Genomic DNA, 24,333 nt, shown 5'->3' with positions numbered 1-24,333 from the left:
AAATATATTAATGATTAATTAAAATTCTATTTTTCTGCCATATTTTTTTTTTTTATCTTTTCCAACTTTTGATTTCAAAACTATGCTCTGTTTTCCTTTGTTGAACATAGCCATGTTGTTGCGCTAATATGCACTTTACATGTCAGTATTGTTTAGTTGAAGCATTCTCAACATTTAAACAACATTTTTTTATAATATTTTACTACCAGATTTTGAACTTCAAATATGGAGATTATCACGAATGATTATAATATAAAACTAAATATTTTGTAATTGACTAAGGATATATTTTTGGACATTTACATTAAAAGTTGTTGGAAGTGAACAAAAAAAAAAAACAAAAATTTGTAGTGCCAAAAGAATCCCTCCATTTTTATTTTGTTAATTCACTCTAAAATATTTGTGATTTGTCTTGGATTCAATTCCACCAATGATGGGGAAAAAGTTCAAAAAAAATAGTACTTTAAGCAACTAATATTGCTGCTTTTCAGCTTTATGCAAGTCGTCAACTTCCAGAAAGCTATCATTCAAGTTTGCACTATAACATAATTGCTAGATTTCTTGATGTTATATATAAATATAAGTCTCTTTTTTGATGTGGGCATCTGTATTTTTAAAAAAATGAAATATGCCTATAGATGATAGGTTTTGAAAAACTTATCGTCAATAATAATATTACATATATATATATATATATATATATAAACTCTATTCACATTTTCACCCTTCTCTTTATGTAATTTACAGATTTTAGCTACATGAAATCTATATACAATGCCACTGATCTTCCATTAAAAGAAGAGTATGACTATATAATAGTGGGAGGTGGCATAACAGGCTGTCCTTTGGCTGCAACTTTATTAGCGAACTACTCGGTTCTTGTCCTTGAAAGGGGCAGTGCTCACCCTTCTCTTTATGTAATTTACAGATTTTAGCTACATGAAATCTATATACAATGCCACTGATCTTCCATTAAAAGAAGAGTATGACTATATAATAGTGGGAGGTGGCATAACAGGCTGTCCTTTGGCTGCAACTTTATTAGCGAACTACTCGGTTCTTGTCCTTGAAAGGGGCAGTGCTCCTCCTTCATACCCACACCCACAACTGCTCTTGACCATAGATAGGGTGCAGGAAGACGATGGTAAAATGGTGCAAGAAGACGATGGTAAAACACATTATCACAGGTTCACTTTAGAAGATGGTGTTGCGATTGTTAGAGGAAGAGTCCTTGGTGGGAGCAGCATGATCAATGGGGGATTCTACTCCAGAGCTGATTACCAATTCTATAATGAGTTTGGCATTCACTGGGACATGGATGTGGTCGAGGAGGCATATCAGTAGGTTGAAGACATTATTGTTTTCCAACCAAATCTTTTGGTTTGGCCATCTATTGTTAGAGAAGCTTTATTGGAAGCAAGAGTTGGTCTTGATTGTGATAGCCCAGACCACCCGCATGCGATATTGTCCTCTTTGGGCCTAGAGAATCCTCTTACAACCCAACCCTCAAAGTTTTAAAAAGTCTCGCAAAGGAAAGGTATCCACACCCACTTATATGGAGTGTTTCGTTCTCCTTTCCAACCGATGTGGGACTTTACAATCCTCCTCGATCCGGGTCCGGCTCTGTACCATCTGTGACAGTCCAGACCACCCGTATGCGATATTGTCCTCTTTGGGCCTGAGGAATCCTCTTACAACCCAGCCCTCAAGGTTTTAAAAGGCCTCGCAAGGAAAAGGTATCCACACCCACTTCTATGGAGTATTTCGTTCTCCTTTCCAACCGATATGGGACTTCACATTGATAATGAATTCAGTTTGCAACACTTGATGGGAACCAAAACTTCCAGTTCAATCTTCGATAATGAGGGAAAGAGACATGAAGCTGTGGAACTTCTTAACAAAGGTGAACTGAAGAACTTGAAAGTTGCATTTGCGTCCTATGTGGAAAGAATCATCTTCTTTTCCAAAGCATCAGGTGAGCAACACCAGCATATGATCTATTTAATGTTTCTATATATAATATTGTTCTACTATCTACTATGTAACAGCTCAGACTATCCGTATGCGATATTATCCTTTTTGGGCCTGGAGAATCCTCTTACAACCCAGCCCTCAAGGTTTTAAAAAATCTCACAAAGGAAAAATATCCACACGCACTAATAAGGAATGTTTTGTTCCCCTTTCCAACCGATGTGGGACTTTACAATCCTTCCCCCTTGGGGTCCAGCGTCCTCGCTGGCACATCGATCTGGTACTGGCTCTGATATCAACTGTAACAGCCTAAACCACCCGCATGCGATATTGTCCTTTTTAGGCCTGGGGAATCCTCTTATAACCCAGCCCTTAAAGTTTTAAAAGGCCTCTCAAGGGAAAGGTATCCACACCACCTTATAAGGAGTGTTTCGTTTCCCTTTCCAACCAATGTGAGACTTCGCAATCCTCTCTCCTTGGGGCCCAAAGTCCTTACTAGCACACCAATCCGGGTACTAACTTTGATACCAACTGTAACAGCCCAGAACATCCGCATGCGATATTGTCCTCTTTGGGCCTAGGGAATCCTTTTACAACTCAGCCATCAAGGTTTTAAAAGGTCTCGTAAAGGAAAGGTATCCATACCCACTTATAAGGAATGTTTCGTTCCATTTTCCAACCGATGTGGGACTTCACACACTAGGTGTTGACGTCCAATAGAAAGGGATTATATATATACATTGATTTTTTTTAATATTTATGTTCTGAACTGCAGGTGTATCAACAAGTGGAATCGTATATAGTGATTCGAAGGAAAGGACTCATGAGGCTTTGATAAGAGATGAAGGAGAGGTGATGTTGAGTGCAGGGGCAATTGGGAGCCCTCCGCTTCTTTTTCTCAATGGAGTTGGTCCACTTCCTCATCTTTCGTCACATAAAGTTTCGGTAGTCAGCGAAAACCTCGATGTGGGAAAATTTATGGCAGATAATCCTTGTAATAGCATCAACATTGTAGTCCCATTTGCATTTGACCCTTCAGTTGGATATGTTGTAGGAATTACAAGTGATTTCTTTTACATAGAACAGGCTCTTCCGTTACCAATTTTATTTTCCTCAACCTTTTAGCTTTTATCCAAATGGAACTACTCCTTTAGAGTTGAGTGTGGCAACTATTGTTGAGAAGTTCTCCGGACCTCTGTCGAGTAGCTCCCTTCGGTTGGTTTCGTTTATTGATGTGAAAGTCAGCCCAACTGTTCGATTCAACTACTTTGAAGATCCAGAGGACCTTGCTCGTTGTGTGAGAGGAATGAGGTTGGTTGGTGATATGCTCAAGACTGATGCCATGGAAGGGCTCAAGTTCGGAGATTTAAAGTATGAGATCCCACATCGGTTGGAAAGGGGAACGAAGCATGCCATAAAAAAAGGTGTGGATACCTTTTGTAACACCCCGTCCCAAATCGCACCTGAATCCGTGCACGTTGACCGAGGTTGACCGTTGACCGTTGACCGAAGGGGGTACCGTGGCGAAGTGCACGTTGCCACGAGTTCGTAGACTGGTAGCACGTCGAAAACGGAGCTACGGTTTGAAAGTTATGGACGAAACAAGTTGCGGTCCAAACTGTCCAAGGGGTGCCGGAGTTGACTTTTTGTTTATGGGGAATTGAGCTTTGACTCATGCATGGTTGTGAAGTGCTCGTCGATACGAGTTCACAGACTAGCGGCACGCTCAAAACGGACATCCGGTTAAAAAGTTATGGACGTTTGAAGTTTACCGGATACCGTATTATTCTAATGTTTTTGGGTCGGTGAACAGTGAAATGCCACGTGTCAGCTTCTGATTGGTCCACGTGGCATGAACAGTATCATGCAGGGTTTTTATTTGTTAAAACACTCGGGGAAGAGAGAGAAAGAGAGAGAAGAGAGAGAAAGAGAGAGAGGAGAGAGAAAAAGAGAGGAGAGAGAGAGAGAGAGAGAGTCACCGGCCGCCGGCCATTTTCACGTTTTCCGGCCTAGTTTGTAACACCCCGTCCCAAATCGCACCGGAATCCGTGCACGTTGACCGAGGTTGACCGTTGACCATTGACCGAAGGGGGTCAAAAGTTGACTTTTTGACTCGGTGAGAATTTCGAGATGACTAGGGCACCGTGGTGAAGTGCACGATGCCACGAGTTCGTAGACTGGTAGCACGTCGAAAACGGAGCTACGGTTTGAAAGTTATGGACGAAACAAGTTGCGGTCCAAACTGTCCAAGGGGTGCCGGAGTTGACTTTTTGTTTATGGGGAATTGAGCTTTGACTCATGCATGGTTGTGAAGTGCTCGTCGATACGAGTTCACAGACTAGCGGCACGCTCAAAACGGACATCCGGTTAAAAAGTTATGGACGTTTGAAGTTTACCGGATACCGTATTATTTTAATATTTTTTTTGGGTCGGTGAACAGTGAAACGCCACGTGTCAGTTTCTGATTGGTCCACGTGGCATGAACAGTGTCACACAGGGTTTTAATTTTGAAAAACTCTCGGGGAAGAGAGAGAAAGAGAGAGAAGAGAGAGAAAGAGAGAGAGGAGAGAGAAAGAGAGAGAGAGAGAGCCACCGCCGGCCACCGGATTTTGCCACTGTTCCGGCCGAGTTACTGTACATGCGCCGGACAGAAAGCTTGCCCACCTCATTTCCGGCAAAACCTCCAAATTTCACGGCGAACGGCCGCCGGACGCGCCCGGATCGGACGTCCGAAGTTTGGCGGCGATTTTTCCCCTCCACCGCCGGCCACCGCGAATCGGCACTATTCCGGCCGATATACAGCACACGCGCCATACACCCAGCATCCTCTCCTCAAGTCCGGCCTACCCACCAAAAATCACGGCCATCGGACCACCGACGCGCCGGGATCGGAGCGTTTTCCGGCGAGGGGTCGAAAATCTTCAAACGGTGATTTCTCCGCCGTCCGACCTCCGTTTTGCTCACCGTCGGTCCCGTTGGATTGCTCTCCTCACGATCTACAAATCTGCAAAATTTCACAGCAAACGGCCACCGTCGGAAATTACTGTTCCGGCGACGGTTGCCGGTGACGTGGCGGCCCGCCGGAAATTACTGTTCCGGCGAGTACCCCGAAAATTCCGGCCAGCTCCAGTCCGCAGTGTTCGACCTCCTGAACCCAAATCCGACTTCCGTTTCCACCAATTCGCGACGGTTTGGGAGAATTGCGGAGCCGAAACCCGAAAAGCTTCCCGACGAAATTCAAACCCCGTCGGGTACGATCATCGGAAATTAAGACCGGATCTGTGATTAGCATCACTCGAGCTTCGATTCGGTATATGATTCGTAAATTTTAGTTATCGTTTGTGTTTTGACCCCCCGGGTACCGGGTATTATTTACCCGAATAAAATATTAATTTATTTGACTGTCTGTGAATTTTGTTCTAGGAGCACCGGTGAGTCGTAGAATTGATCCCGTAGTGGATCATGGGTTAATTGCGTGCTCCAGGTGAGTGACCCACCTTCAAATAAATTTTGGGGAATTTAATTGATGAATATATTATGTGTGAATTAAATATTTGGAATTTAATTTCTATGTGCCAAATATTTATTGGATTTATTGTAGAATTATTTATGAATTTATTGGATTTAAGAAAATGCGAATTCTACAAATTTATGCCGTGTGGAATTATTTTATGGTTTTGAGGATTTTGAAATTGGTGTGGTTTTAATGGTAAATTGGGCACGATTTGATTTTCAAATATTTCAAGGAAAATATTTGGTTATGTTGGTGATTTCAATTTTTATGAAATATGCCCATAAAATATTATGGGATTTGATTATGATATTTCGAGAAATTATTTATGCTTGGAAAAAAAAAATGTGGATATTTGAATTGATGGATTTGGGAGTTGGTGGATTTGAAAATCATGGAATTTATGGTATAGATTATAAGGAAATTGTGGAGAATTTCCCGGTTCAAGCGGATGGATTATGCCCGCTATGCTTATGAAAAATGTGAAAATTGTTTTATGATTTAAATTTATGGATTTTATAATTTTTAGATGCACCGTGCACGTACTGGTGTTCTGATTATGTGATATGGTATATGTGATATGGTTAGTGTGCACACGGTTGTGATTAGCGCGCAGGTGGGTGTGATTAGCGCGCAGGTGATGTGATTAGTGCGCAGGTGGGTGTGAGTAGCGCGCGGTTGATATTATGAGGGTGTCCTGTGGATGCCATCGGAGAGGGCGGCCACCCCCCTTTGGCCGGGACACCAGGTTAGCAGCGGCGCAGGTGGACGCCACGCGACCGTATGCCGGTTTCTTTCTATAACCTCCTGTCTGGCGGTACCTTGGGACGCTGGGTACTGTTGGCGCCACTGGTATATAGTGGGTGCATCAAATGATTTTCAGAACTGTGTTTTAAAAATAAAATGTTTGGAAACTGAATTGGAATTAAAAATATAATTGTTACCGCTTCTGGTATTTAATTGATTTCTTGGTTTTCGGGGAATATGGATAAAGGGTTTTGTGAAATTGTTTTAAAAGGGGAACCTTTCCAACTGAGAGAATTGTAAGGGTTTTGAGAGAAAATATTATTTCCAAATAATTATTATTTATACTTATTACTGTGATATTATATGGTATAGTAGTAGGGTCGCTCACTGAGATGATTAGCATCTCACACTCTTAAATTCCGTTCCTCTAGGTTCCAGGTTGTCGGTGTTCATTCGGAGCGGACTTGATCTTCCTCGCTGTTTTACTTCGTGAAGTACCCTGTTCTTCTTTATTGCGGTTGTACTATTTCTTTCATTCTTGTTGTATTTATTTTGCACTGGATTACTGTATTTTGAAGTGCTGGAATTTGTGGAACCAATTTGTAGTTTGTGGGAGGAATAAGGGGATATTTTTGAAGTGTGTTTTCAGTGCAGGTAAATTGTGGTAAGTAAATCCCTTAGGGGAGGCTCTGTCGGATTTTCCGTTGGAGGGTTCGGTAGGGTTTCCCTGGGATCAGGGCTGTCTAGGGTTCCGGAGGAGGAATTCTGGACGGGTCCTGACAGTTGGTATCAGAGCTCTAGGTTCTAGTATTCCTAAGGGACTGTGCATTGTTGTGCATCCTATCCGTGTTTAATCTCTCGTTTTACCCGTGTGAAAGCGTTCTTTCTGTTTGTCTCGAAGTAAATTCGTTGCCCGAGTTTGAATAACTCTAATCTTCGAGGGTGTCAATTAGGATCATCTAGCCTAACGGGGAATTCCTATGGCCTAGTCGATGGTCGAGGATGCCTTTTCTTTTTGAAGGTCAAGCTTATCATCGTGAATGGTATCCGTTTCGTTCATGGAGGAGAAAGATGATTGCCTAAGGATGTGTGTCGATCGATCGATTTCAAGGCGTCAAAATATTTTCCCGATCGATTATCAAAATTTAAATGCTTTTCAAAGTGGTATTTGAAATTAAAGGTGTTTTATTCAAGTATTTTTGGTTTGTGCTCGTACATGTATCTGTATGTTACATTGTTGATATTATACTGCACCATATGGAGGCGGCGAACCAATGTGGTCCATGTAGAGCTAGCCCCATGATCATGTTGCCTACGAGCCCGGGGAATTGGACGGCCAATATAGGCAACCACCCTGGTTTGTATTGGTAGCAGAGTGTCGGCGACAGTTGGAATCATGGATTACGTAACATGTAGAAGGTGTCGTACGTACCTCCATTACAAGCGTGCATATTTTATTTTATGCTATGGATTTTAAGATATGAATTTCAATGTGGAGTTTTAACAATTGCCTATGCAAGTTAGGTATATTTGAAAAATATATTTTATTATTTGTTTATTGTTATGGTTTTTCCAAAAGCGACTTAAGGTTAAGTATCGCCAATTAAGAATCCAAAGCAGGGTATCGTTGAGTTCAAAAAGGAGATCTTAAAGGAAGCACGTGATTCAAAGTATGCGATACACCCCAAGGGTACCAAGACGTATGGAATGCTCACTGGATGACATGGTGGTTTGGCACGATAAAGGAAGTTGCAAGATCCGAATAAAGGTACTTAGGTCACCGATAAGTAAAAGTAGGGAGATGTAAATATGGATTTCGTGCTTAAACTATCACTCACAAAGAGAAGGTACGACAGCGTTTAGAGAATCAAGCAAGATCCGGATAGCGACTAAAGTTCTACTTGGTGGTTGATGAGGTTAATGAGATGAGGATGATTCCTTATGCATGGTTGGATGTTTAAGCATGGTTATTTTCATTCTAGAAGCTAAGATCTTGATATCTTATTTCCTTGGAGATTTAAGGTTCGTATTGATGGTGCTTCATCGATTCAAGGTGGTTGATATTGTTGGTGATAATTTACAATGATAAGGAGTATGATTTTTGGGACGGAGTTAGAATTTAAGGAGTGTGGAATACTTTATTGGGTTAAGGATCTAGTGATTTGTTCATAGTATTGGTGGTGATGCTAGAATTAAGATTTAAATTTCTTATTGCTTGAGGTGTGGATTCATGGAATTTATTTGAAATGGGGGAAACTTAGGGTTTTCAAGAATGATATTTGGATGTTGAGAATTTTATTCATGACCTTGATGAATTTAGTTAAAAGAAAGATTGATGTTTGTCGAGGTTAAGACTATTGGTTAATCAATGAGGAGCAAGGGTTTTATAATTGTAAGTACTAGGAGGGTAATCGAAGATAAGTGAATTAATCTCAACCTTAACTTGGTGATACCAGTATTTGAGGAAATTAGACTTAAGTTCTAATCTAACCTTTTAAAGTGCTGATCGAGTCACGAGAGTTGGTTGTTGGTTTAAGGATGCATGCTTTAGAAGCACCTTATGGTTAGCGTTCGACTATGACCAAGACTTGTAGATCGTGTTCTCGTAGCTTCCAGGTACGACCGGTGTTGGTGGATCGTATAGTAGAGACCCAAATGGAAGATCCTAAGTTGAGGACAATTAAGGGCAAGGTACAAGAAGGTCTTGATCCGGAATTTTCCATAAGGAGGGATGGAGCCCTCGTGTATAAAGGACGACTTTGTGTTCCGGATATTCCAGGACTCAAGAAGGAGATTTTAGAGGAGGCGCATAGCTCGATGTATGCGATGCATCCGGGAAGTACCAAGATGTACCGGACGCTTGTTAAGTATTATTGGTGGATTGGTATGAAGAGAGAAGTGGCAGACTTCGTATTAAAGTGTTTGATTTGTCAACAAGTGAAAGCAGAAAGATAGAAGCCTTCGGGACTACTCCAACCTTTACCGATTTCCGTGTGGAAGTGGGAAGAACTCAATATGGACTTCGTATTCAAGCTTCCTTCCACACCTAGAAGGTACGACGGCATTTGGGTAATCATTGATCGTCTCACCAAGTCGGCACACTTCCTACCGGTACGAGAACATTTTTCACCCGAGAAGTTAGCTTAGTTGTTCGTGCAACGCATTGTAAGTCTTCATGGAGTACCGTTAGCCATCGTCTCCAATCGAGATCCGCGCTTTACTTCACGACTATGGCGGAAATTGGCTGATGCACTAGGAGCAAGACTTAACTACAGCACCGCTTTTCACCCGCAATCTGATGGACAAGCAGAGTGCACAATTCAGACATTAGAAGACCTGCTAAGGTCTTGCATTATGCAGTTTCGTGGTAGCTGGGATGAACAACTGCCATTGATAGAGTTTTGTCCTCCTGCGTACCGTGAGGCGAGAAGGAGAGAGTTCGAGGAACTGCGACAGGGGAACATGACAGTGACCGAGTACGAGAGGAGATTCCGAGAACTATCAGGATTCTGCATGCACCTGATTCCCGACGATCACACGAAGAAGGTGAGGTTCATAGACGGATTGAAAGAGAGCATCGGTTACACCCTTTCTGGATCAGTACATCCCACCTATCAGTCCGCCAGGGATGCAGCGCTCGAGCTAGAGAGACAGGAGGAGATACACAGACCCTCAAGGTGCAGATCTTTCGAAGGTTCGTATAGCGGAGTACCTCGACAGGGGGCAGCTAAGAAAGGCCATAGCTCAGGCTCAGACAGTGATGGGTTAAGCCCACGAGGCAGATTCCAGAGGAGAGATAGTTATCGCATGCCCCAGCCAGCTCGCCATTCGATCAGTGTGGATGCAAGCTTGTATCAGCAGTCACGCATTAGTTCTCCGCGGATTTGTCCACTTTGTAGGGGGAATCATTCTGGGCAATGTCAGATGGATGGGTTCTGCTTTCGGTGTGGGCAGCCAGGTCACATAAGGAGGGATTGCCCTTATGGTAGCAGCAGTGTGCTAGAAGCAGGTCGACGGACACAGCGTACGGGGATATTTCCAGGACAGAGTTCCCAGGGGAGTCAGCCAGTAGGAGTTTCTTCGGGATCAGTCCAGCCGTCTGCAGGATCGAGTCGAGGTAGAGGAAGGAGACCCCAGCAGACAAGTCAAGGCCGGGTGTTTGCTATGACGCAGCAGGGAGCCAGGACTACGCCCGACGATTTCACAGATCAAGTGATGGAAGAAGACCTGATCCTATTGGATCTATCCGGACTTGAAGTAGTGTTGGGCGTGGATTGGTTGGCAAGGAACTACTTAGTCGAGGAAGCGACATGGGAGCCCGAAGCGCAGGTGCGTGATCAGAACCCTTGTTTGTTCCAGTGACGTGCGGAAATTTCGAGGACGAAATTTTTGTAAGGGGGGAAGGCTGTAACACCCCGTCCCAAATCGCACCGGAATCCGTGCACGTTGACCGAGGTTGACCGTTGACCATTGACCGAAGGGGGTCAAAAGTTGACTTTTTGACTCGGTGAGAATTTCGAGATGACTAGGGCACCGTGGTGAAGTGCACGATGCCACGAGTTCGTAGACTGGTAGCACGTCGAAAACGGAGCTACGGTTTGAAAGTTATGGACGAAACAAGTTGCGGTCCAAACTGTCCAAGGGGTGCCGGAGTTGACTTTTTGTTTATGGGGAATTGAGCTTTGACTCATGCATGGTTGTGAAGTGCTCGTCGATACGAGTTCACAGACTAGCGGCACGCTCAAAACGGACATCCGGTTAAAAAGTTATGGACGTTTGAAGTTTACCGGATACCGTATTATTTTAATATTTTTTTTGGGTCGGTGAACAGTGAAACGCCACGTGTCAGTTTCTGATTGGTCCACGTGGCATGAACAGTGTCACACAGGGTTTTAATTTTGAAAAACTCTCGGGGAAGAGAGAGAAAGAGAGAGAAGAGAGAGAAAGAGAGAGAGGAGAGAGAAAGAGAGAGAGAGAGAGCCACCGCCGGCCACCGGATTTTGCCACTGTTCCGGCCGAGTTACTGTACACGCGCCGGACAGAAAGCTTGCCCACCTCATTTCCGGCAAAACCTCCAAATTTCACGGCGAACGGCCGCCGGACGCGCCCGGATCGGACGTCCGAAGTTTGGCGGCGATTTTTCCCCTCCACCGTCGGCCACCGCGAATCGGCACTATTCCGGCCGATATACAGCACACGCGCCATACACCCAGCATCCTCTCCTCAAGTCCGGCCTACCCACCAAAAATCACGGCCATCGGACCACCGACGCGCCGGGATCGGAGCGTTTTCCGGCGAGGGGTCGAAAATCTTCAAACGGTGATTTCTCCGCCGTCCGACCTCCGTTTTGCTCACCGTCGGTCCCGTTGGATTGCTCTCCTCACGATCTACAAATCTGCAAAATTTCACAGCAAACGGCCACCGTCGGAAATTACTGTTCCGGCGACGGTTGCCGGTGACGTGGCGGCCCGCCGGAAATTACTGTTCCGGCGAGTACCCCGAAAATTCCGGCCAGCTCCAGTCCGCAGTGTTCGACCTCCTGAACCCAAATCCGACTTCCGTTTCCACCAATTCGCGACGGTTTGGGAGAATTGCGGAGCCGAAACCCGAAAAGCTTCCCGACGAAATTCAAACCCCGTCGGGTACGATCATCGGAAATTAAGACCGGATCTGTGATTAGCATCACTCGAGCTTCGATTCGGTATATGATTCGTAAATTTTAGTTATCGTTTGTGTTTTGACCCCCCGGGTACCGGGTATTATTTACCCGAATAAAATATTAATTTATTTGACTGTCTGTGAATTTTGTTCTAGGAGCACCGGTGAGTCGTAGAATTGATCCCGTAGTGGATCATGGGTTAATTGCGTGCTCCAGGTGAGTGACCCACCTTCAAATAAATTTTGGGGAATTTAATTGATGAATATATTATGTGTGAATTAAATATTTGGAATTTAATTTCTATGTGCCAAATATTTATTGGATTTATTGTAGAATTATTTATGAATTTATTGGATTTAAGAAAATGCGAATTCTACAAATTTATGCCGTGTGGAATTATTTTATGGTTTTGAGGATTTTGAAATTGGTGTGGTTTTAATGGTAAATTGGGCACGATTTGATTTTCAAATATTTCAAGGAAAATATTTGGTTATGTTGGTGATTTCAATTTTTATGAAATATGCCCATAAAATATTATGGGATTTGATTATGATATTTCGAGAAATTATTTATGCTTGGAAAAAAAAAATGTGGATATTTGAATTGATGGATTTGGGAGTTGGTGGATTTGAAAATCATGGAATTTATGGTATAGATTATAAGGAAATTGTGGAGAATTTCCCGGTTCAAGCGGATGGATTATGCCCGCTATGCTTATGAAAAATGTGAAAATTGTTTTATGATTTAAATTTATGGATTTTATAATTTTTAGATGCACCGTGCACGTACTGGTGTTCTGATTATGTGATATGGTATATGTGATATGGTTAGTGTGCACACGGTTGTGATTAGCGCGCAGGTGGGTGTGATTAGCGCGCAGGTGATGTGATTAGTGCGCAGGTGGGTGTGAGTAGCGCGCGGTTGATATTATGAGGGTGTCCTGTGGATGCCATCGGAGAGGGCGGCCACCCCCCTTTGGCCGGGACACCAGGTTAGCAGCGGCGCAGTGGGACGCCACGCGACCGTATGCCGGTTTCTTTCTATAACCTCCTGTCTGGCGGTACCTTGGGACGCTGGGTACTGTTGGCGCCACTGGTATATAGTGGGTGCATCAAATGATTTTCAGAACTGTGTTTTAAAAATAAAATGTTTGGAAACTGAATTGGAATTAAAAATATAATTGTTACCGCTTCTGGTATTTAATTGATTTCTTGGTTTTCGGGGAATATGGATAAAGGGTTTTGTGAAATTGTTTTAAAAGGGGAACCTTTCCAACTGAGAGAATTGTAAGGGTTTTGAGAGAAAATATTATTTCCAAATAATTATTATTTATACTTATTACTGTGATATTATATGGTATAGTAGTAGGGTCGCTCACTGAGATGATTAGCATCTCACACTCTTAAATTCCGTTCCTCTAGGTTCCAGGTTGTCGGTGTTCATTCGGAGCGGACTTGATCTTCCTCGCTGTTTTACTTCGTGAAGTACCCTGTTCTTCTTTATTGCGGTTGTACTATTTCTTTCATTCTTGTTGTATTTATTTTGCACTGGATTACTGTATTTTGAAGTGCTGGAATTTGTGGAACCAATTTGTAGTTTGTGGGAGGAATAAGGGGATATTTTTGAAGTGTGTTTTCAGTGCAGGTAAATTGTGGTAAGTAAATCCCTTAGGGGAGGCTCTGTCGGATTTTCCGTTGGAGGGTTCGGTAGGGTTTCCCTGGGATCAGGGCTGTCTAGGGTTCCGGAGGAGGAATTCTGGACGGGTCCTGACATAGTTACTGTACACGCGCCAGCCAGCTAGATTGCCCACCTCATTTCCGGCAAAACCTCCAAATTTCACGGCGAACGGCCGCCGGACGCGCCCGGATCGGACGTCCGAAGTTTGGCGGCGATTTTTCCCCCTCCACCGCCGGCCACTGCGAATCGGCACTATTCCGACCGATATACAGTACACGCGCCATACTGTTCCGGTGACCGTTGCCGGTGACCGTGGCGGCCCGCCGGAAAATACTGTTCCGGCGAGTACCCGAAAATTTCGGCCAGCTCCAGTCCGTAGTGTTCGACCTCCTGAACCCAAATCCGACTTCCGTTTCCGCCAATTCGCGACGGTTTGGGAGAATTGCGGAGCCGAAACCCGGAAAGCTTCCCGACGAAATTCAAACCCCGTCGGGTACGATCATCGAAAATTAAGACCGGATCTGTGATTAGCATCACTCGAAAAAAGTGCTGCAATTTGTGGAATCGATTTGTAGTACTGTGGGAGGAATAAGGGGATAATTTTAGAAGTGTGTTTTCAGTGCAGGGAATTTTGTGGTAAGTAAATCCCTTAGGGGAGGCTCTGCCGGATTTTCCGTTGGAAGGTTCGGTAGGGTTTCCCTGGGATCAGGGCTGTCTAGGGTTCCGGGGAAGGAATTCTGGACGGGTCCTGACACCTTTCCCTTATGACGCGTTCTTATGAGGGAAAGTAAGACCGTGAGGGGTAGGATTGGGCTCACCATCTAGCTTCCAAAGCGGACAATATCGTGATTGGCCCTGGAAGCCCGTGCCAGTGGGACTGGTAAGTAGGGGTTGTAAGAGAATTCCCCCTAACCATTACGACGCGTTTTGACAAAACCGTGCGGGCTGGGCTCAAAGCGGACAATATCGCATGCGGGTGGACTGGGCTGTTACAGATGGTATCAGAGCCAGTACCCGGATCGGTGTGCCAGCGAGGACGCTGGGCCCCAAGGGGGGAAGATTGTGAGATCCCACATCGGTTGGAAAGGGGAACGAAGCATGCCTTAAAAGAAGGTGTGGATACATTTCCCTTACGACGCGTTCTCATGAGGGAAAGTAAAATCATGAGGGGTAAGATTGGGCTCACCACCTAGCTTCCAAAGCGAACAATATCGTGATTGGGCCTGGAAGCCCGTGCCAGTGGAACTGGTAGGTAGGGGTTGTAAGAGGATTCCCCCTAATCATTACGACGCATTTTGACAAAATCGTGTGGACTGGACCCAAAACGGACAATATCGCATGCGGGTGGATTGGGCTGTTACATAAAGGGTACGAAATGTTTCATGTTTTTAAGGCATTCTTTGCCAAGAAACCTCTTTGATGATGCATCAATGGAGACCTTTTGCAGTAGCACGGTGACTACCATCTGGCATTACCATGGTGGATGTGTGGTGGAAAAGGTGGTTGATGGTGATTTGAGGGTGGTGGGTACAAATTCGCTTCGAGTAGTAGATGGATCCATATTCAATACATCATCTGGAACCAACCCTCAGGCCACCCTCATGATGATTGGCCGGTAATATATTATTCTTACTCACCAACATCCCTTTTTCTTTTTTTAAAGAAATATTTTATTTCTAACTTGGTATTGTCATTTTGTGAACTTTGGATAGGTACACTGGGCTTAGGATGTTGCAGGAAAGAGGGGCAGCGAAATAGACTGAGCATCGTGTATCATATATATATATATATAACATAAAATAAAGAAAATAGTAAATCAGGTCCCCCTCGGGGGCATAGTAAAAGCGGTAGCCCCTCTATTCCATTCCTTTGCTAAACGACCATTTTGTAGGACGAGCATGCTCAACATCATGGTGGTCCTTATGCAATCACATGTAATGTTTTGTACATGTAGCATCCTGATTTGTTTTTTTTTTTTTTTGGTAAATAACTTGATTTTTGTTTTTATTTCATATTTGAGAAGGGGATTCATAATTTTCTTTATTCTATGTAAATATTACCCAATTACAATAATACAATAAATTTTTAGAGCATTTTGTGTTTGCTGCATTTATTTGAAAACCAGTAGTTATGTCGTAAATAAATTAATGGAAAAGAATGTTTATCATAGCTTTTGTTTTTTTTTTTGGCCCCCCTTTTTGGGTTGGTGAACTTTTGTTATAAACACTTTTTTTGGCCCTTGGGGTTTAAAGATAAACCTGTCATGGCTGACAGACAATCAACGTCTAGCAGAACGTGCTCCTTCAAAATATTTTTTATTTTTTATTTGAACAAACAAATAATTTTTTAAATTTATATATATTTCAGTTATTTATATTTTCACTCTGGCAATTTAAGTTGTGCACCTTTCAAATACAAATCTCTTTTTCCATTTGTTCAATTTTGATTTTTTTATTTTCCTTTTATGCTTGACTGTAGTGTTTATTCAATACAATAGCCTGCACTATATTTATTGAAAGTTATGCGGTAAATATTTTAGAGTTAGTTATAGCATTAATGTTAATATTGGTAAAATCAACGTAACTTTTTATAGATTTTATTATATGAAATTTTATTACTGTAGTTTTGTAATTATTATATTATTTTTCAGTTTTAGTTTTCACTATATATTTTTTATTGTAGATATTTTTTAAATTTGAGACACCTATGAAAAGATACTTCAATATAAAATCCATATAAAAACTAATGAGATAGATTTTATATGTTTAATATAAAAAATTAATTACTCTCTAAACTCTTGTCAAATATAATGTCTCGTATTGGTGTGCCTTATATAAATGTATTACCTTGAAGAATATTCCCGTGGAATATCCATAGATGAGTCTAGAATACTTGCTAGAGTTTCATGGTTTACCCTTGAGTTTACACTGTGGTAGTGGAACACTTTTTAACTATTTTACTGCTTGTTGACCCTTGAGTTTCATGGTTTACCCTTAGTTCAAATATTATTTACACTTACTTTTTTTTCTTTTCGAAAATTATAATATACACTAACTAAAAGAACTCTGCATGGTATGGGCTCAAGCTATGAAAACTTCTAATGGGTTTTCTAAAGTTTGGGGCCTTTGTTTTATATCACCATTTTTTTTTTAAATTTTTTATCTCCCATTCTTTTCAGATTAATCTTCAAAAATATTCTCATTCATTAAATGTTAAACTCCTCTAAACAATATTAATTAACAAACTATTCAAACCTTAAAAGTATTTATTAAAATAAAAATTTATAGGAAAATATGAGTAAGGTTGCTTTGAGGATATTTAAATATCCTTTGTCAAATAAAATTATATTTAAAATAATTAGACATGCATAACTATAAATTGTATCACACATAAATGACATAAAAATATATGTTTCTACTATATATATATATATATATATCAAAAGTAAGTTTTATTCTTGTTACTTAAAGATATCTATATTGTTTGGTTGATAGGTAATGAATAACTTAATATTGTTTAACCAGAGTAACAATATTCAAACCTTAAAAGTACTTTTAATATTCAAACCTTAAAAGTATTTATTAAAATAAAATTTTATAGGAAAATATGAGTAAGGTTGCTTTGAGGATATTTAAATATCCTTTGTCAAATAAAATTATATTTAAAATAATTAAACATGCATAACCATAAATTATATCACACTTAAATGGCATAAAATTATATGTTTCTACTAGTAAGTTTTATTCTTGTTAGTTAAACATATCTATATTGTTCGGTTGATAGGTAATGAATAACCTAATATTGCTTAACCGGAGTAACAAACAGATTAATATTGTTTGGCTGTAGTTTAATGAAAATTTAATGAAACAGGATAATTTTGAAAATTTATTTGTGAGGCAATGATCAAAAGATGGGGAAAGAAAAAGGTCGGGTAAAATGAACGACCTGTGCAAATAGTTTTAGGCCACATAAATGGAACGATTTAGTTGCACTAAAAATCAAACTTCCTACACAACGCCCGTTAAAGTTGAACTTTCAAAAAATCATTAGCAAAATTCCCTTCCTTTGAATTTGAAATTTCTTTAATGCAAAAAGAACTTGAATGTAATCATATCTGATCCATTATTTGGTTAAGAAATGAGATTATGATGGATGGCTTTATACAATCAGAGTAAAAGAAAATTATTATGGAGGGAATTCAAACAAAAAAAAATAATAATAAACTAGGGATCTCTCAAACATATATGGAGGATTTGGAGCAAAACAGAGATGAAAATTTGAAGGGAGTAAACAATAGAATAAAATATGAATTTCAAAACTCTCAACTCAAAAACAAATTTCACTTTTATATGACTGTAAAATAATGTTCTAGAATAAATAAGATTTGAATCTCAAACTTAAATATTGTTGGATTTTTTTTCTAGAAGTGAATTTTTTTTTTTCTTCATCAAAAGATATATTTTCCTCATAAGGAAGCCGAATTCATATTTCATTTTTAAAACTGGCCAACATGAAAGAGGAGGAACATTTTGGAGAATAGATATAGAAGAATGAAAAATGTCAGTGCCTTTGTTTTAGCTTGTTTTAGCTATGAACATTTTTTTTTAAAAGTCCTTGGAACTTGATCAATTGATCCTACAAACACGATAATACAGTTAGGATCTGAACATAGCCGCCAACTTCAATGAGGTTCTTTCTTCTTTTTTTTTTTTTTTAAAAAAGAAATAATTTGTTGTTAGCATTGTTAGTCTTTAAACTATACTTATACTTACATTTCGATCCTTGAACTTTTTCTTTTGACACTTTGATCTTTAAATTAGTTTTTGTTATATTTTAATTCTTAAAACTATTTTTAGTATAATTTTTACAAATTCAGAAATATAATTCATTGGATGTAAGATACAGTGATTTTACAGCGATGTGAAATTATGCAATTTTGTCGTATTTATGCTGCAATAAGTGCACTATATACTTTCAAATTGCTAAAAATTATATTAAAAATAATTTCAAAGACAAAAATGTAACAAATACTGAAATCAAAACCAAAATGCCAAAGAAAAAGTTTAAGAATTGAAGTACAAATGTAAACATAGTTCAGGAATTAATCGTGCTAATATTTTTTTTTTGGGGATAATTCCAATATGCTCAATAGATTTATTTCTAAATGATCTCCAACTTACATAGATCAATTTTTGTTCAACATATTTGACACTGTAATAATGGCAAAATAGTTTAAAGACTTGAGATATTTGATAGCAACATCGATACAAATGATGTGAAATTTCGCTGGTTAGCAAAAGAAGTTGTGAAATTTCATTCTTAAAAATTGCAATACAAATGTTAGGTCAAGCTCAAAATGCAATATGGATGTCACAAAAAGGACAATGGGAAACATTATTGCCATTTTAATCCCATAAATACAAATCTAAGTTGCCACGTGATCCCCAGGCATGCATACATACATAACTATAATTTATATATAGGGTGTAAATGTGCTTCGTCGAGCCAAATATTAGCATTTTGAAATTCAGCTTACAATATTTAAGAGTGGTTAAGTTTGGTTCAAATTGATAAAACTTTAAAATTACTTGTTCAAGTTGAATTCAATTCGTTTATGAAAAATTCAAGTTTAGTTAAGCTTGGCTGGTTAATTATAAAAGTTTTAAAAGTTGAATATTTATTTTTTTGAAATAAAAAATTTAACATTAATAGTTAACAAATTTAAGTTGTTTTATTAGTTTTATGAAAAAAACAATTTAACTTTAAAAGGTTTACAAATTTAAAATATAAAAATATTGTTCAATATATTTAAATTTATAATATAATTTTATATAAATACATATAAATGATAAAATCCAAGCTATTCATTAATTACTCATGAGTTTAATTGATTGTTTAAAATTGATTTGTGATTTTTTTTTTTTTGGGTTCAATTTCTGTTCGTCTTCTTTACAAATAGAGTTTAAATGAACTAAAATAGAACCGAATTCGAACTGATCACAAGCTCTTTTAATGTATTTACAGCCCTACTTGTAAATAGTTTTGTTTTTATTTTATGATTTTTTTTTTAATAAATTAGGAGGGATATATGGCTGATCGATTAGCATCTGGGTATCATCAAAATTCAAACATCATTGGCAACTAGAATATCTGCTCTGCTAAATAGTTATAGAGATTTTTTTTATGCCCCTTTCTTTTTTTTCTTTTTTTGGTGTTTAATTTTTATCACATTCCCATGGTGGGATGTTATACGGTAACTATTTTGGTAAATAAATATAGATTTTGATAAAGTTTATTATTGCTGTTATTAGAAAAGCAATTATATAAGTCTCTCAAAGAAATTCAACGGTAAATATCATTATTTCATCATATAATAATCTAAATTGGAATTTTCTCATCCCAACTCTAAATCCAAAATCCTATTTAAAAGAAAAATAAAAATAACAAACTTATAAGGCCTTCAAATGGATATTTTTATTTAAAACAAAAGGCTATTTTATTAGCATTTTTTGGGATGGGCTTTTTCGTACTCAAAGGGGAACAATTATTCAGCGCACTCTTTTCAGAACATTAAAATAAAAAGTTAAGATAAAAACATAAAAAGGGATTGTAATTCTCAATCGACCATAAGAAATGAGTTAATATAAATTTCCATCATGCAATAAATTTGACATTTTTAATCCCTTAATGGTTAATGATGGAGATCAAATCTTAGCACGTGAGAATGGGAGTATATCAATCGAAGTTGATGTCAAATATGTTTTCTTTAAAATTTTACTTTCCCTTTCCAGAAAAAAATTTTAAAAAGTGTCTATAATACATCAACACCGGGTAGAAGAAACCTCAAGAAATTACGGAGAGATTTAATTTAAAAAAAAAAAAAATATATATATATATATATATATATACACACACGAGGTCCTGAATAGTTTCCTTTCCTTCCTCTAAGCCTCCAACGCTTTCACTCCCTAAGTCCCAGGCTGCCAAGCCCAAGTTGCAATCACCCTCGGTCAATCTCCAACAATGTTAATATCACCGGCAGGTAATATACTATCTCTTTCTCGAATTTATATTCGTTTTGGCTCTGCATTCGCTTTCGCATGAGAATCGATTGTGATGAGATATCTCACATTCTCCCCTGTTTTTTACCGGAAAAATTGATGACTCACACATAGTTTTTTTCATGGGGCATTGGCTATAGTTGTTTGCTTTGGCTACGCCATATTAGTTTTTTTTTTTTTTTAATTTATTATTATTTTTTTTAATGATAATTCTTCCACTTGAGAGTCTATGTGTTTGATATTTGTAGATTTATTGGATTCTAGCTATAGTTTTACAGGCTAAAGTTCTTAATCCATACTGCCATAATGAAAATATGGTGCTTGTTGTTGACAAAGATAAGTTTTTATATATTTATATATATATATATATATATATATATATACTTTTAGAGTTTTTTTGTAGGTCATTTTTCTTATTCATTGAGAATTTACCTCTAAATGCTCCATGATTTATACAAGAGAATTGCGACTCCAATTTGTGTAAATACATTTAAGAAATAACGTTGCTACGGGTACCAACACTTTTCATACGCCGATTGTTACTGTCGCAATACGTGAATGGTTGCACAATTAATGTTAAAAATAAAAATAAAAATAGTGAACCGTAAACAAGCCAATAAAATAGAATAATAGCTTGCAATTTTGGTTCCCAAATCTTTCTCAAATAACGTGCCAAGTCTGGTTTCGACCTCATATCGGAGACGACAGACCATGATTCATTTGGGAAAAGATTTGGGGAGCCTAAAAATTGGGATCCCTAGCATCTTGCATATATTTATTGTATATTAATTATACTTCGCTACTTAATTTGATCTTGTTTTGCTTTAGTAATATATTTTGTTGCTAAGCACTACCGTGATTGTGTGTTTGTGATTGATAGATGTATTGCTTTGGGTTGTATTAAGCTAAGTTGGTGCAACATATGGTTACTGACGGCTTAAATTTTCTTTTCTCTTCTAACTTTAAATGATAGATGAAGTTGAGGCACCCTATAAAGCGTCACTAAACAGATGGATCTTGAATCCAAAATGTTTGAAAGGGGTAAGATGCTTAGATATCTAAGGCCTTGGTATTTTCTAAATGACTCTTTTACTTTTTAGTTTAACAGCTATTACATATTCAAATAATCAATAACTGGTATCTATCTTTTGTTCAAAGAAGGATTGGTTAACTTTCTTGTAAATTTGAGTTGGTTTCCATTGTGTGGATATTTTTGATTTACTGTCATGTGATATTGTTTTTGTGGAAAGAGCAAGCATAGTTGCCTTTGGCATTTTGTTATATGGAATGTTTTCATTTTTCACATGGTTTTGGCATTGTTAAATCTATTTCTTCATAATCATACCTGAACTGTGGTTAAACTGTAGTTTTTTTGGTAGTTGATTCTACAAATGCAAATATCAGTTTGCTCTGTAAGATCTTTAAGTCTTGGACTTGCATTGAGATTTTGAGTGTCAAGGGAGTCCATTGAAGAGAAACTTCAATGTTGGGGTGTATAATCAATAATTTGAAAAATATGTTGTTGGAAAAAAATACCATGAATATATGTAAATACATGTGGACAATTTAATACAAACTAAATAAAATAAAGTTAAATAAAGAATAATAATTAAAGCATTTTAGAACTTGTATGTTCTTGAATTGATCTGCTTTCTAGAAGGTTGATCGAGATCTATGTGATACCACAGTGTCCTTAAAACGTTTTACGCCCACCAGTGCAGGAGTTTTATGGCGAACGTCTCCCAAGATACAAAGGCTCCAAAAGCTTTCAGATTTAGCACCCCCGGAATTTTTCTCTTCAAACTATCTGTGTACCTTTACTTTACCACTGTCATTGTTTTCTCTTTGATTTTTCCCGTTAAACTCAAAAATCCTTTTTTCTCTGTATTTTCTAAAGAAACTGCTAAAACGTCGAAAAGAACATGTGCCACACTAACTTTCAACACACCAAAACTCTTTTCTTTAAAACTCTCAACTTCCCACGTTTGAAAATATTTCTTTTATTTTATTTGAAAAATATTGTTTTTTCCAAAAAGGTAAAGAAACAAAACTAAAGCCCAAAAACCTTTTAAAGCCCAAATAATTCATATTTGGGTTTTTTTGGCCCAAAAATCTAACATATATTACATACGGTGGAAATATAATGATAGTAGTATCAATCAAGATCTGTCACATTCTCTACAGGCTATTTTTGTAATTTGCTTTTCTGTATTTTGAGTCCATGAGTTAAATAGTTTGTCTTTTTGCTTCTTGGTTCACTGTTCATTAGAGCCTCATATTGGGAGAGTATCTTGTGAGGTTTAAACGCAGTGATATAGCAATCAAAGCTTCATTAAATCCTTCTGATCATGAGATGATCATCTTGAAGATTTCTAGAAGGAAATGACTCAAACATATATATATATATATATATATTGTTTTTTTTTTTTTTTAATATTAATGCTCTGTACTGTAGGTGTATCAGCAAGTGGAGTCGTATATAGTGATTCGAAGGGGAGGACTCATGAGGCATTGATAAAAGATGAAGGAGAGGTGATATTGAGTGCAGGGGCAATTGGGAGCCCTCAGCTTCTTCTTCTCAGTGGAGTTGGTCCACTTCCTCATCTTTCTTCACATAAGTTTCGGTTGTCAGCCAACACGCTGATGTGAGAAACTTCACGGCGGATAATTCTTGTAATAGCGTCAACAGAGTAGTCCCATTTGCATTGGAACCTTCAACTGGACAAGTTGTACGAATTACCAGGGATTTCAATTACATAGAGTCACTCTCTTCCGTTACCTCATTTTCTTTTCCACAACCTTTTAGCTTTTATCCAAATGGAACCACTCCTTTAGAATTGAGTGTGGCAACCATTGTTGAGAAGTTCTCTGGACCACTTTCGAGTGGCTCCCTACTGCTGGTTTCGTCCTTCGATGTCAAAGTCAGCCCAACTGTTTGATTCAACTACTTTGAAGAACCAGAGGACCTTGCTCGTTGTGTAAGAGGAATGAGGTAGGTAGGTGGTATGCTGAAGATCGATGCCATGGAAGGGCTCAAGTTCGAAGCTTTAGAGGGTGCTGAAGGTTTCAAGATTTTAGGACCTTCTTTGCCAAGTAATCAGTCAGATGATGCATCAATGGAGGCATTTTGTCGAAGCACAGTGACAACCTTCTGGCATTACCATGGTGGATGCTTGGTGGGAAAGGTTGTTGATGGCGATTTGTGAGTGGTGGTACAAATTCACTTCGGTAGATGAATCCATATTCAATACATCACCCGGAACCAACCCTCATGCCATCCTCATGATGAAAGGTTGGTAAGTATATTAATCTTACTCACCAACATGCCTTTTTCTTTTTTATTTTTAAACTTTTTTTTTGATGAAATATTTTATTTTTAACTTGGTCTTGTCATTTTGCGAACTTTGAACAGGTATATTGGGCTTAGGATTTTGCAGGAAAGGGAGGCAGCAAAATAGACTGAGCATTGTTTATCATATATATAATATAAATTAAAGAAACTAATAAATCAGGGAACTAAAATTTGCGAAGCGACCATTGTGTAAGAGGAATATGCTCAATATCATTATGGTCTCGTATGCAATTATATGTAATGTTTTGTGCGTGTAGTGACCTGATTTTTGTTTTTGGTTCATATCCGAAGAAAGGATTCATACTTTTTGTTTACTCTATGGAAATATCACTCTGATTATAGTAGTACAATAAAA

The 24,333-nt window shown here is 38.7% G+C and overlaps 1 protein-coding gene and 1 long non-coding RNA gene across 2 annotated transcripts; both read left to right on the top strand.

Moving 5' to 3' along the window:
- The first annotated feature begins 1,785 nt into the window (after positions 1-1,785).
- LOC107414212 ((R)-mandelonitrile lyase-like) lies at positions 1,786-15,323 on the top strand. Its single transcript, XM_048467403.2, has 5 exons — positions 1,786-1,975; positions 2,747-3,034; positions 3,126-3,342; positions 14,959-15,180; positions 15,278-15,323. The coding sequence occupies exons 1-5, from the start codon at positions 1,786-1,788 to the stop codon at positions 15,321-15,323; spliced, it is 963 nt and encodes a 320-aa protein (XP_048323360.2).
- A 5,187-nt stretch (positions 15,324-20,510) lies between these two features.
- LOC125420638 (uncharacterized) lies at positions 20,511-24,333 on the top strand. The gene is made up of 4 exons (XR_007238865.2): positions 20,511-20,607; positions 21,600-21,667; positions 23,082-23,922; positions 24,039-24,333. It is a non-coding gene; the product is annotated as an uncharacterized LOC125420638 (long non-coding RNA).

The sequence above is a fragment of the Ziziphus jujuba genome, chromosome 1, assembly GCF_031755915.1.
Source record: "Ziziphus jujuba cultivar Dongzao chromosome 1, ASM3175591v1".
Lineage (NCBI taxonomy): Eukaryota > Viridiplantae > Streptophyta > Magnoliopsida > Rosales > Rhamnaceae > Ziziphus > Ziziphus jujuba.
Note: the sequence above shows the minus strand (reverse complement) of the source record. Positions and strands in the feature narration are given on the sequence as shown.

Excerpts from the sequence above, each read along its gene's own strand:
- LOC107414212 (XM_048467403.2), top strand. The coding sequence starts at position 1,786 with ATGGGACTTCACATTGATAATGAATTCAGTTTGCAACACTTGATGGGA. Across the intron at positions 1,976-2,746 it reads CTTCTTTTCCAAAGCATCAG|GTGTATCAACAAGTGGAATC; the intron begins GTGAGCAACACC and ends TCTGAACTGCAG. Across the intron at positions 3,035-3,125 it reads ATATGTTGTAGGAATTACAA|AGTTGAGTGTGGCAACTATT; the intron begins GTGATTTCTTTT and ends CTACTCCTTTAG.